General features: G+C 35.6%; 1 protein-coding gene across 1 annotated transcript in view; it reads right to left on the bottom strand.

Annotated features, from left to right (window-relative positions):
- Positions 1-12,781, bottom strand: part of SNTG1 (syntrophin gamma 1) — a 74,314-nt gene that overhangs the window by 15,535 nt on the left and 45,998 nt on the right. Inside the window, exon 12 of the mRNA XM_023757776.1 lies at positions 10,015-10,144. Coding sequence (XP_023613544.1) covers positions 10,015-10,144 — 130 coding nt within the window. The remainder of the gene's footprint in view (positions 1-10,014; positions 10,145-12,781) is intronic.

Consider the following 12,781-nt stretch of genomic DNA (forward strand, 5'->3'; position numbering starts at 1 on the left):
TTCAAATTTCATATGAAAAATGTTAATGAACATTATGGTACCACTTGAGAGAAGCAAACATCATTTGTGCAGTAATTCATACAAAAAAGAAAAAGGAGGCTTTGTTGACTTTGAAAAAGCTTGCCATCTAATTTTTTTTGTTTATGAAAAACCAAATGCCTATGCTTCCACACACTGTTAAATAATTATCTACCAAGAACAAAAGAGTAATATTCTGTAGTTTATATTTTCACTTTGAAATCATATTATTTCCAATTTGCTTTAACACTCGGGAACAGGGGAAATGGAGTAATTTAAACGCTAAAGGATAAAGAAAATGTGTCAAGATATTTTTAGTCAGAATCCCACATAAAGCATAACATTGACTTTCAGACAATTTAGTAAGTGACATTTTATTAGAATTTAAAATAAATCCTCAAAACAAGAATTCCTTCTGTTCTAAGTTATGTAAAATGCTCTAAAAACTGAATGAAAATGAATATGAGACTTAGATAAAGGACCTTAGGCTACACAGTCATTGTTCAGAATTTGTATTAGTTAAAACTAATTATAATTTTTCATTGCTTTTCTAAGAGAAACACAAAATGCTAATTCTGTATGGTATAATCTTATATCAGATTAATGAAGACTATTTTCATTTATAAGTTGTTTAATTGAATTATTTTATTTTTTCCTTTTAAAGTTGTAGGTCATGGGAAATTAATGAATACTGTGGACAAAGTTGGAGAATCATCAAATGGCCCATCATAAGACCAGACTTATTGGCAAGATATTTCTCTTTTAAAATATAAAAGAAAAAAAATGAGAAGATTTATGTGATTTCAGCAAGGGAAAAAAACATGTCCCTCTTACATTGCAATAATCACTTCAAAATTGTTTTGGTCTGGTGAGGAATCAGCTAAGGAAATAGCTAAAACTACAGGTGTCATCAGCTACAATGAGGATAGTGCAGAGATGTAGACAGAAAGAGCAGGCCCCTAAACATTTGTTACCAACCAAAGAAAAAGTCTGTATTGAATACTTGGTGGAATTATGCTTTTTGCACAGTTTCTGTAGCTTTGAGACTGGGGAACATGAAGAACTGGCCAGAAAGAAAGAATGAGGTCTAATGGGAAGAGAGGGATGCAGGAGGCAAGCAAAACCCAATTGGATCAAGGGTGGCATGTGAATTGTGTCCCATAAAACTGCCTCATTTAGCCCTAGCCGGGTTGGCTCAGTGGATAGAGCGTCGGCCTGCGGACCAAAGGGTCCCAGGTTCGATTCCAGTCAAAGGGCATGTACTTGGGTTGCAGGCTCTTTGCCTGGGCCCTGGTCAGGGCGTGTGCAGGAGGCAACCGATCGATGTGTTTCTCTCACATCAATGTTTCTCCCTGTCTTTCTCTCTCTTCCACTCTCTGTAAAATCAATGGAAAAATATCCTTGGGTGAGGATTAAAAACCAACAGACAAATAAAAAGATTTAAAGGCTTATTATAATTTAAAAACTGCCTCATTTTATGATGACTGCATCATTCAGTTAATATCAAAGCAGATGTTTTAGGTTGTGCAAATGAAAACCAGCTAATATTTTCCAATATCAAGAAAATGTTCAAACATCATTTAACTTTCAGTGAGTAGTTTTCCAAGAGATAAAGTAGGTTAGTTATTTTGTTGAAATGCTTCCTGACGTAAACCGCCAAAAATAAACTCTAATTGTGTAAATCACAAACCTATGATTGTCCAAATATGCATCTAATTCCCAAACATTCCCTTCCTTTTATCATGACGTAAGTAACGGACTGCAGCTGTTTGATTTCACTCCGTTACCCATTTTTGGTTGACAACCGCATGTCTCACATTCATATTTTTGTGTCTGAGGAAAAACAATGCAGAAATGAACAACATGCTCGCCTTAAGAAGCAGATATAAGGACTCAGAAATGTCAGCAGCGATAAAAGAAAAAAAATCTACTGCAATGACACGCATGTCTGTCAGAAACACATTCTGCAACCTCTAACCACAGGCCTTCATTTATTTCCCATAAATCTCCTTTCTGCTAGGTATTATTTTTTCATGACTTTCAATTGAACTGCAAGATGTATCAAGTCTTTTCAACGTGGCAGATACAATAGAAATTTTTTCTTTAGTTTTTCACAACCAGCACGTCATGGAAAAAATAATCCATTTGTTCCACTTGCAAGTCTTTGCCATCTCTTGTTTCAGATCTCCATGGATTAAATATTTTTCACTTCTGAAGATAAATGAGTAAAATATAGGAAGATAGATGAAATATTTGCTGACTAAACTCAAAGGACTGATTAAATGTGTGTTGTGTGTATGTGTGTAAATCCTGAGGGACTATGATGATCCCATAAAAATCACAGAGGGTATTATCTATGCATTTTCTTTAGGATTAATACGTCTTTAGTATCAAGCCGTGTGGTAGACATTTTTGGTTATCTGAATCAAAAGCTATTTGCAACCTTCTTTTCTTGATTATATCCTGCTATAAACACTACAGAAGGTAAAGACTAGCCACTTTACTGCCCTGGGTCCCCTCCTGCTGGGATTGTCACGGGACTGAGCTCAGAAGAATGAGACACTTCTCATTATTTAGTCCTTTATCTTAGTTTGATAAAAGGGAAGAGATGTAGGTGATGCTACTTATTCTTATTCACTTTCTTTCTTGTTCTTAACACTGATGTGATGTTCAAAAGTGTTGTAGCCCCTGGGTGGCCATGAGGTGGCAAACATCAGGTGAAAGCCAACACTCTAAGGGTAGTGGCGGGCAATAATGTGAACAGATACAAGATGGGTCCTTGGTGGCTTCACAGAACAATTGAAGGAAAGCCAGCAAATGCCGCCATCCAGAATACTTGTCGGTTGAGGACAAAACCAATTATTTCTCCAGTAGTCCTTAGGGTTTCTCTTATGCACCAAGAAAGCATAAAAAATGCGGAGACAAAGAAACAGGACAAAACTGTCAATGGAGGATATTGAGTTCAGAACCATACTTTTAAGGTCTCTCAAGAACTATCTAGAAGCCGCTGATAAACTTACTGAGATCTACAAGAAATCTAATGAGACCCTTGATGTTGTGATAAAGAACCAACTAGAAATTAAGCATACATGGACTGAAATAAAGAATATTATACAGACTCCCAACAGCAGACCAGAGGAGCGCAAGAATCAAGTCAAAGATTTGAAATGCAAAGAAGCAAAAAACACCCAACCAGAAAAGCAAAATGAAAAAAGAATCCGAAAATACGAAGATAGTGTAAGGAGCCTCTGAGACAGCTTCAAGCGTACCAACATCAGAATTATAAGGGTGCCAGAAGATGAGAGAGAGCAAGATATTGAAAACCTATTTGAAGAAATAATGACAGAAAACTTCCCCTTCCTGGTGAAAGAAATAGACTTACAAGTCTAGGAAGTGCAGAGAAGCCCAAACAAAAGGAATTCAAAGAGGACCACACCAAGACACATCATAATTAAAATGCCAAGAGCAAAAGACAAAGAGAGAATCCTAAAAGCAGCAAGAGAAAGTAAATCAGTTACCTACAAGGGAGTACCCATACGACTGTCAGCTGATTTCTCAACAGAAACTTTGCAGGCCAGAAGGGAGTGGCAAGAAATATTCAAAGTGATAAATACCAAGAACCTACAACCAAGACTACTTTATCCAGCAAAGCTATCATTCAGAAGTGAAGGCCAGATAAGAAAAAGCCAAAGGAGTTCATCACCACCAAACCAGTATTATATGAAATGCTGAAAGGTATCCTTTAAGAGGAAGAAGAAAAAGGTAAAGATACAAATTATGAACAACAAATACACATCTATCAATAAGTGAATCTAAAAATCAAGTGAATAAATAATCTGATGAACAGAATAAACTGGTGATTATAATAGAATCAGGGGCATAGAAAGAGAATGGACTGACTATTCTTGGGGGGGAAAGGGGAGTGGGAGATGCGGGAAGAGACTGGACAAAAATCATGCACCTATGGATGAGGACAGTGGGTGGGGAGTGAGGGCGGAGGGTGGGGTGGGAACTGGAAGGAGGGGAGTTATGGGGGGAACAAATGTAATAATCTGAACAATAAAGATTTAATAAAAAATAAATAAAAATAAAAGCTTACTACTTATCGAAATATTTTTTTTACCCACAATCAGTGGCAATTTTTATATCAAATGAGATTCGTTATTGTGATTAAGTCTGTTAATTTTTCTCTTGTAGAGATCTGCTACCTCTATATACATGTCTTCTGCCACCAATTAAACTGTTTTACTCATTGTTTATATATCAACTTGAGGAAACTGTCCTTACATTTCTGAGTAGGTACAGATATAGCCCCTCATAACACTTCTTTATGTTATCTATAAAAGTTGTAATTTCACATTTACTTGTGTGATCATTTAATTAATGTCTCCCTTCCTCACTAGACTATTGGTTCCATGAGGGGAAAAACTATCCATTTTTGCTTAAAATTATAGTGCTGACTCATACCAAATTGACACTGTAGGCCCTCAAAAATATTTATTGAATCAGTATATCAATAAATCAGGGAGCTGACAATGATCTAAAAATATGTCCATATCTGGCCCTAGCCAGTTTGGCTCAGTGTATAGAGCGTCAGCCTGCGGACTGAAGGGTCCCAGGTTCGATTCTGGTCAAGGGCACATGCCCGGGTTGTGGGCTTGATCCCCAGTAGAGGGTGTGCAGGAGGCAGCCAATCAATGATTCCCTCTCATTATTGATGTTTCTATCTCTCTCTTCCTCTCCCTTCCTCTCTGAAATCAATAAAATTATATTTTAAAAAAATATGTCCATATCTGGCATTAATGTAACTATATAAGGTAAATATATATGTATATATATATATACATGCTTTTAGATTACATACACATATATACACACTTATGTATATTTTAAATAAATTTTTTATTTTAAAAGTTGTAGATTTACAGAAATGTTCCAAAAATAGCAATTCCCATATAACATATACCCAGTTTCTCCTATTATTATCATCTTATATTTAATTACCATGGAAGATTTGTTAAAATGAATGAACCAATAGCAAAGCACTGCATTTTTATTAACTAAATCCATGCTTTATTAAGATTTCTTTCGTTTTTAAATAATATCCTTTTCAGTTCCAGAATCTCATCCAGGATACCATGTTTCATTTAGTCACCATGTCTTCTTAGGCTACTCTTGGTTTTGAAAATTTCTGACTTTCCTTGTTTTTCATGACATCAATTTTGAGACTTATTGGTCAGGTATTTTGTAGTATCTTCATCAATTGGAATTTTTTTTGATGCTTTTCTCATAGCACAACAAAGGTTATGAAATGTAGGAGGAAGCCTACAGGGGTAAAGTAATATTTTTACTATATCATATTAAGATACTGTCAACATGACTAAATTTTGAGTTCACCTTTGATCATTTGGTTGGAGTTATGTTTTTTTAGGTGTCTTCATAATAATGTTATACCTCTTTCCTATTTTTACTCTACACTCTGAAAGAAAGTCACTATATACATTAAGAAACAATATTTAAAAAGAAAACATATCTTTAGTACCCTCATAATTTTTATTAAGTTCCTAATATCCTCAATATTTTATTTGCATTTCCATTGTAGGGCATACTCCTCAAAAGTGGGGGTTATAAACTATGGTATTTTAATGCAGAAACATATTATTTGAATCTTCTGATTACCTAGTAAGAATCTCAATCTTGGAAAATTTAAGAACCTTTTAAACTTTTGCCCAACTGGCTTTAGTATGCGTTGCTTGCCTCACATTAAGTATTTTGTAATTGGTGCAATCAATACAAGAACTAGGATTTCTAACTCGTAAGTGTATTTAGATGAAAATACACATTTAAACTTTGAATGTTTTGCTACTGCTAATAGTATATAATATTAATGAGAAATCATAAACTTTGATTAATCATCATAATAAATACAACATCAATGAGTGTTTTCCATATATAGATAGATAGTATACAATCAGTAAATTCATGCATGAATCTTTAAGATACTCGAGATTGTGGTAATGTCAGTAACAAAAGCTTACAGGTATAACTAATACTCTACTTTTCTAAAGAGCTTCAACATCTAGAGATAGTGAGTGATCAGGATGAGAAAGACTGGGATGACATCCCAATAAGGACCAGAGGAAAAAACCAGTGCTATTACTATAAAAAAAAAGAATGGTGACATATGATACTTGCCTTTATATATTTGAGGAATTGCCAAGTAAAGAAGGAAATAAATTATGATTTGTTTTTCCCAAGAAAGAACTGGCACAAATGAATGAGAGATATAAGAGAGTTTTGTTCATTAGAAGCAGAATTCCTAATACTGTCAAATGTTCAGTTGCTGCAAAATGAAGCAGTGGTTTTCTTGACATTGAGAACCTTCCAGCAGGAAACCTCGCAGGAGATATTTCTCTCTTTTAGAGAATATGTTGGGGTTTTTTAAAAATATGTTTCTATTGATTTTAGAGAGAGAGGAAGGCAGAGGGAGAGAGAGAGAGAGAGAAACACCGATGTGAGAGACACATTGATTGGCTGCCTCCTGCACACACCCAACATCCCAACCGGGGATAAAGACAGCAACCTAGGCATATGGCCCGACCAGGAATCAAACCGGCGGCCTTTCAGTGGGTGGAGCGATGCTCAAGCAAGTGAGTCATACCAGGCCAATATTTCTTAATTGGGTGGGAGGTGGGGCAAGATGATTTCCATGGCCCCTTCTTAAGAGTAAACACGTAAAAATGTTCTTAAGAGAGTCATGGTTGCCCTGCAATATGCACGTGTCCCAGTGTATTTGCCTTGATTTGCAATCTGACATATGCCTTCCAGTGTATTTACTCCTGGCCCTCTGGGGCACTGTATTGTCCACCTGATGCCTACTAGAAAGTCACTCAGTGATTTAGATGAAGAAGCCTTATTTCAAAACCACACTTGTTTATCAGACACCTCATTATGGCAGGTAGAGATGCATAAGGGACATAAGGAACTATGACCAGACAACAGTCCATCCACAGGAATCATCGGTGGCAGCCAGAGCTGCTGGCACATCCCTTTACCGCGTGAAGACAAGTCCTGAAAACAGCCTTTTCTAACATTTACCATTTACTAAGCGCACTGTAACTACTTTGGAGCCACTTGAATAATGGTAAAGTAAAATTAAAATGTGTTTGTCTGAGTATTTTAACCATCCACTGACATCTGAAAAAATGTTTTTAAATAGCAACTACAATTACATGAAATTTTCACGTAAAACAGGTATGAAAATCTCCCTATTTCACAGGATTATCACTGCTGGGATTGGTGAACAAAGACAATGAAAAATAGGTAGTGTGCCCTACCTGGTGTGGCTCAGTGGATGGAGCGTTGGCCTGCGGACTGAGGGGTCCAGGGTTCGATTCTGGTCGGGGGCGCATGCCTGGGTTGCGGGCTCAGTCCCCAGTGTGGGGCGTGTAGGAGGCAGCCAATCAATGATTCTCTCTCATCATTGATGTTTCCATCTCTCTCTCTCTCTCTCTCTCTCTCTCTCTCTCTCCCTCCCTCCCTCTCTGAGATCAATAAAAATATATATTTTTTAAAAAGTAGTGTATTGCTCCACTTATTCTAGTACTGGTTTGTTTATTGTTTCTTTTTTTATTTTCCTTTTTTTTTTTTAAAGAAATAACTTTTAACTTCCTCCTCAGTCTATTCTTTAATCGGGCCACACATGAAAACATGATTCATTATTTTAAAATCCTATAAAGCTACGATTTTAATATTCCACTTTTTATTCTAATCATCACTTACGTATATGTAAGGACATTTCAAGTACATCATTGCAAGCTCATGATTTTATTTTTAACTTATTTTATAATTATTTTGAATGAGAACTGATTACGAGATCAAAAGCACATACAATCAGAGTATAATCACAGGGAGGTTAAAGAACAAGTAAGTAACGTAGAAAAGAGCCACATTATCATAAGAGACATGTGGCTCTCTCAGCAGCTAAAACAGTAAAGAGAGGAGAATTGTCTGCTTTCCTAAGTTTCAAGCTGAGCACTGATCACAAGGCTGAAAAACAGGCAGTAAAATGTGGCTTTTCCTTCTTTGTGCTTCCAGAAGAGAGAGACACTTACATCTTCACTTTCTGTTTAAAATAAAGTACTGACTTTTCAAATTCCTGTTTTCTAGTTTATAGCATTCTAATCGAACATACATTCCCATGAAACAGTTTTTATGAGTACTCCTAGGTTTGGGGTGGTCAATGGAAATTTGGATCTAGGTCAAGAGAAAAAGTTTAACATTCTATTCTTCTTAAATTTTTTTCTAATAAATATAAGATCTTGGCTCATTTGGAGAATTAATTATAGCATGCAATAAAATACAGAGTTCATACTCTCACGAGGTGTATCTGTCTTTTCTTTAACCCTAGAACATCCCTATAAAGGAATAAGGGTTGAGAATAAGAGGCGTAATCCTCAGAGATCTTCTCCTTTTTCTTTCTGTCACTCTGATACCTCTTGTTATCATGTGTAATTCCAATATGATGAAACCACCACATTCACAAAGACTGAGTGTTGCAGGGCCATTCTTGCCCAAGACAGACATGCCCAAGCCAGGGCTCATTGTTTAGAGATATCCCAAGTAAGGCATCGTGAAAAAAATCACCTGACTTTATTATGAGACACAGGTTAAACATACCAAATAACCAAACATTTAAAAAAGTTAGCATAATACCAAGTATTGATATGACCTGTGAAAAAAGACCTGTCAACCTTAAATTTCACAGTATCTTGGAAAACTTTGGCATTACCAGAAAATTCTGAGTATGTACATACCCCATGACTATTGATTTCATTCCCAGATAATCCCTAGGCATCCACGCAGGAGATGTATGCATGATCATCTATGACACCCATCATTGTCTTTAATGGCTGACAGTCTTCCTATTTTTAAGAAATATTTGCCACAATCCTTTTCAGATTTCAAAGCAAAATCTGCGCAAATAAATTTGGATCTGGAGAGTCATTTACGTGAAAAGAGTTCTGGATGTTCATGAGTTGGTAAAAAAAAAAGTTACATACTTCTGCTTGACTTACGAATTTTTCTTAAGATTTCTTAAATGCTCCAGCATGACATAGAAGAGTTGTGGAAAGAGGAGAGTGTTTAAGACATGGATAATATATAATATATATTTTAGAAGAGTAATTAAGATAAAATAAGTTAAATGCTATACACCAATACTCAATGAAGTGAGGTTTACAGTCTCAGATATTTTGTTAAACTATACATCCCCAAAAAGTAAGGGGAAGAAAGGATTGACAAGTTTATTAACCAACAGCGATAATCATAAGGTAGTAATAATAAAGAGACAGGAATGGGAAAAGAAAAAAAAAGTTTGAAGTAGAAAGACAGAGAAAAAGTAGAGAAGTCATTCCTGATAATATGGGTATGGCTCTAATGTGCGAATTACCATTTCCCTCAAGAACATCTCTGACTGCTCCAGTGCCAGTGTAGTCTTAGGTAAGATCTTCAGTCTATATGCCAACTCTTTTCATCCCTCCTCCCACCACTTCAAAAATTTCTACCTGTGATTCTAAGGTCACTAAAGGAAAATCAACAATACTTGAAATTTAGTATTGTTTCATTCCAGAATACTTCTGTATACACACACACAAACACACACATGCACGCACATATCTATCTATATATATTTTATATATAAAGTGACTACATGCTAAATCTATATTTTCAATTATTTAACTAATGCAGATGTTTAGCACGTTTCTGGATGGAAACCTATGTGTGAAAGTATTCTTGAACTGATACATTTGGCTACTTTCTGGTCAGTATTCCAGAAAGCTTTCATGATGGATTTTCTTAGTTGAACATCAACTAGTTGGTATAAAGTTATATATACGTGTGTGTGTGTGTGTGTGCATGTGTGTGTGTATTTTTAAAAGAAATTTACCAAAGTGAGAAACTGTACGGCCAGGTAATACTTGAATCACTACTTACATTGTGCTTTGTGAGGTTTGAAATATTAGTTGCTATTGCTTGCAGCCAGTCGATGCAGTCGTCAGCAGAGAGGCACTGAATGATCCCACTGCAGACCCCGTCCACAGCAATGACTTGAAAAGCATTCTGCCTGCAGATATGTCAGCACAGATCAGATCAAAATGTCATCTCATGTATCTATTTGCAGCTTGACATCAAATCTGTTGAAAAATTCTTCCCTCAAACTATATAAATACAGCTTCAAGTCCAGACTTGTTTGCTACTCTTAATATCTGTTTTTAAATAGAAGACTAAAGATAAACTAAGATAACATGTAATTTTGAATTCTCAGAAAGCATCTTGAGATTCAGATACATTTGAAGACATTTTTGAGTTATTAAATATATATTATGTAAATAGAAGTACATCTACGATATTTTAGGACTCTTTCCCAGTTTGCCAGAAAATGATACATAGAAGTTTATTATTTGAAACATTGATGTGCGATACACTGGTTGCCTCCCGTAGAGCCCAAACCAGGTGGGGGATTGATCCTGCAACCAAGGTATGTGCCCTTGAACTGGAAGCGAACCCATGAGCTTTCGGTCCAAGGGCTGGTGCTCTAACCATTGAGAAAACTGGCCCGGGCTCCTCTTAACATTTTCAATGCATCTTATTTATAATTGAAAGATCACATAAAAAACTCCAATATTAAACATCATGTAAAAAAATCACTTGATATTATAAGCTGCAGCATTTTTGTTAATTGTTAAACCACTTTCAGTCCTAGTTTTCTTGTCTTTTCAAATTTGGTGTGGAAAAGAGGTTCTTGTAGCTCCTCTTCTGGTCTAAATGCTCATACTCTAAATTATGTGAATGTTGTGGATTTCAATAACAATTAAACTTTTCCTCAAAATGTAATAACCAGTCTACGTAAATATGTCTATAAACTTTTGTTGATTTTATTGTTGTTGTTGTGGGAGAAAATTAAACAATGCCATTGTAAATTGTTTGCCAAGTGCTATAGAATTTAAAGCAACTCTGTGCAACTCTAATATTTATTTTTTCTGTATCAAGTTACTATGTTTAGATATAAGCTTGATGAACAGAAATAGACAAAAATCCCAAAATAAACTGAAGGCACTCTAATGTCTCATGCTTGAGAATTATTCTTTTGTACAACACAACAAACTTTAGAAAATGGACACACTGCTTTGAAATCCTACTCAGAACTGTGCACTTGGCAAAAGCCTTTTGCCTCTAAAACGCTCTGCATCTAAATTATTAACATTTTTAGAGAAATTTGCTCTGATATTCTTGACCAAGCACTTTCAACTGATAATAAAGAAGTATTTAAATATACATGTTTGGTTTACCTTAAAACTACATGAAAACCCTTTAAAAAGTACAACTATTGTTTGTGTAATCTTCTTCTAAATTTGTGACAAAAATATGCATGGCACAAAAAGAATGTAATGTTCCATGATTTTCTTAGGTTTAATTTTAGATTCAACAGCGAGTAAGACTAAAATATCTACACAGAAGCTCAGCCATCCTAGGAAAATGAGAACTAATTTGACTTTAGCAATATACATTTCTTTCCTTCCACTTTCTGATTACCGTAACTATTGCTTCATGTACCATGAATTAAAGTGTGTATTGGGCATATTTGTTCATTCTGTTTTAAATGAATCACGGCAGTTTGATATTTTTAGCTGACTGGAGTTAATACACTTAGATCAAATCTGCAATTTATGTAATCATATATGTGACATAAGTCCTAGATAAAATTCTGAAGGACTTAACCTTTCATAAATCCAAGGCTGTATATTAACATATATCACTTTTGACATCTGTCTCTACTTTTCAGGTTGGCTTGATGGAAACCCTATCATAAATAGAAGTGAAGTATTTGAAGAGCTTCCTTGTTTACATACGATCTCTTACTTGATTTGGTTATTTGGGAAGGTGTTGAGTAAAATAGATTGATTAAAAAGATTACTGTTTTGGGGCATGATTTTGCCTCTACTATTGAATGAATTAGAGTATTGATTAATTGGTCAACAGGGCCCCAATTTTCCCTAAAGGAAACTGAGAATAATATAGACCAAAAGGTGGCAGGTTCTGGTCAGGACACATACTTAGGTTGTGGGTTTGATCTCCAATCAGGACACATGCAGAAGACAACCATTTGATCAATTGATGTCTCTCTCTCTCTCTCTCTCTCTCTCTCTCTCTCTCTCTCTCTCAAAAACTCAGTACTAATTTAAAAAAAGGTCTTTGCAAGCCATGCTGCAACATTTCTATATAATCTTGAAAGCTGAAGCATTGGAATGTATGAAAGGATCTCATTTGTATTTTAGAACGATATCTCTGTGGTGGTTAAAAAAGGTGGAAAACTTAATAAGGTTAAGAGAGATATAAGAAGGATATTGAATTACTCAAAATGGCCCTCGCCGGTTTTTCTCAGTGGTTAGAGCATCGGCTAATGGACTGAGTGTCCTGGGTTTGATTCCAGTCAAGGGCAGGTACCTTGGTTGCAGGCTCAATCCCTGGCCCTGGACAGGGTGCATGAGAGAGGCAACCAATCAAATGTGTCTCTCTCACATCGATGTTTCTCTCTGTCTCTCCCCTCCCTTCCACTCTCTCTAAAAATCAATGGGGGAAAAATATCCTCTGGTGAGGATTAACAAAAAATAATAATAATAGTAAATTACTCAAGATGAACAATGATAAGAATCAGTTTCTAGAGAGTGGTTCTGGGTATGTAGGAAGAAATATTTACTCA

This window comes from Myotis lucifugus, unplaced genomic scaffold (genome assembly GCF_000147115.1).
Source record: "Myotis lucifugus unplaced genomic scaffold, Myoluc2.0 scaffold_113, whole genome shotgun sequence".
Classification (NCBI taxonomy): Eukaryota; Metazoa; Chordata; class Mammalia; order Chiroptera; family Vespertilionidae; genus Myotis; species Myotis lucifugus.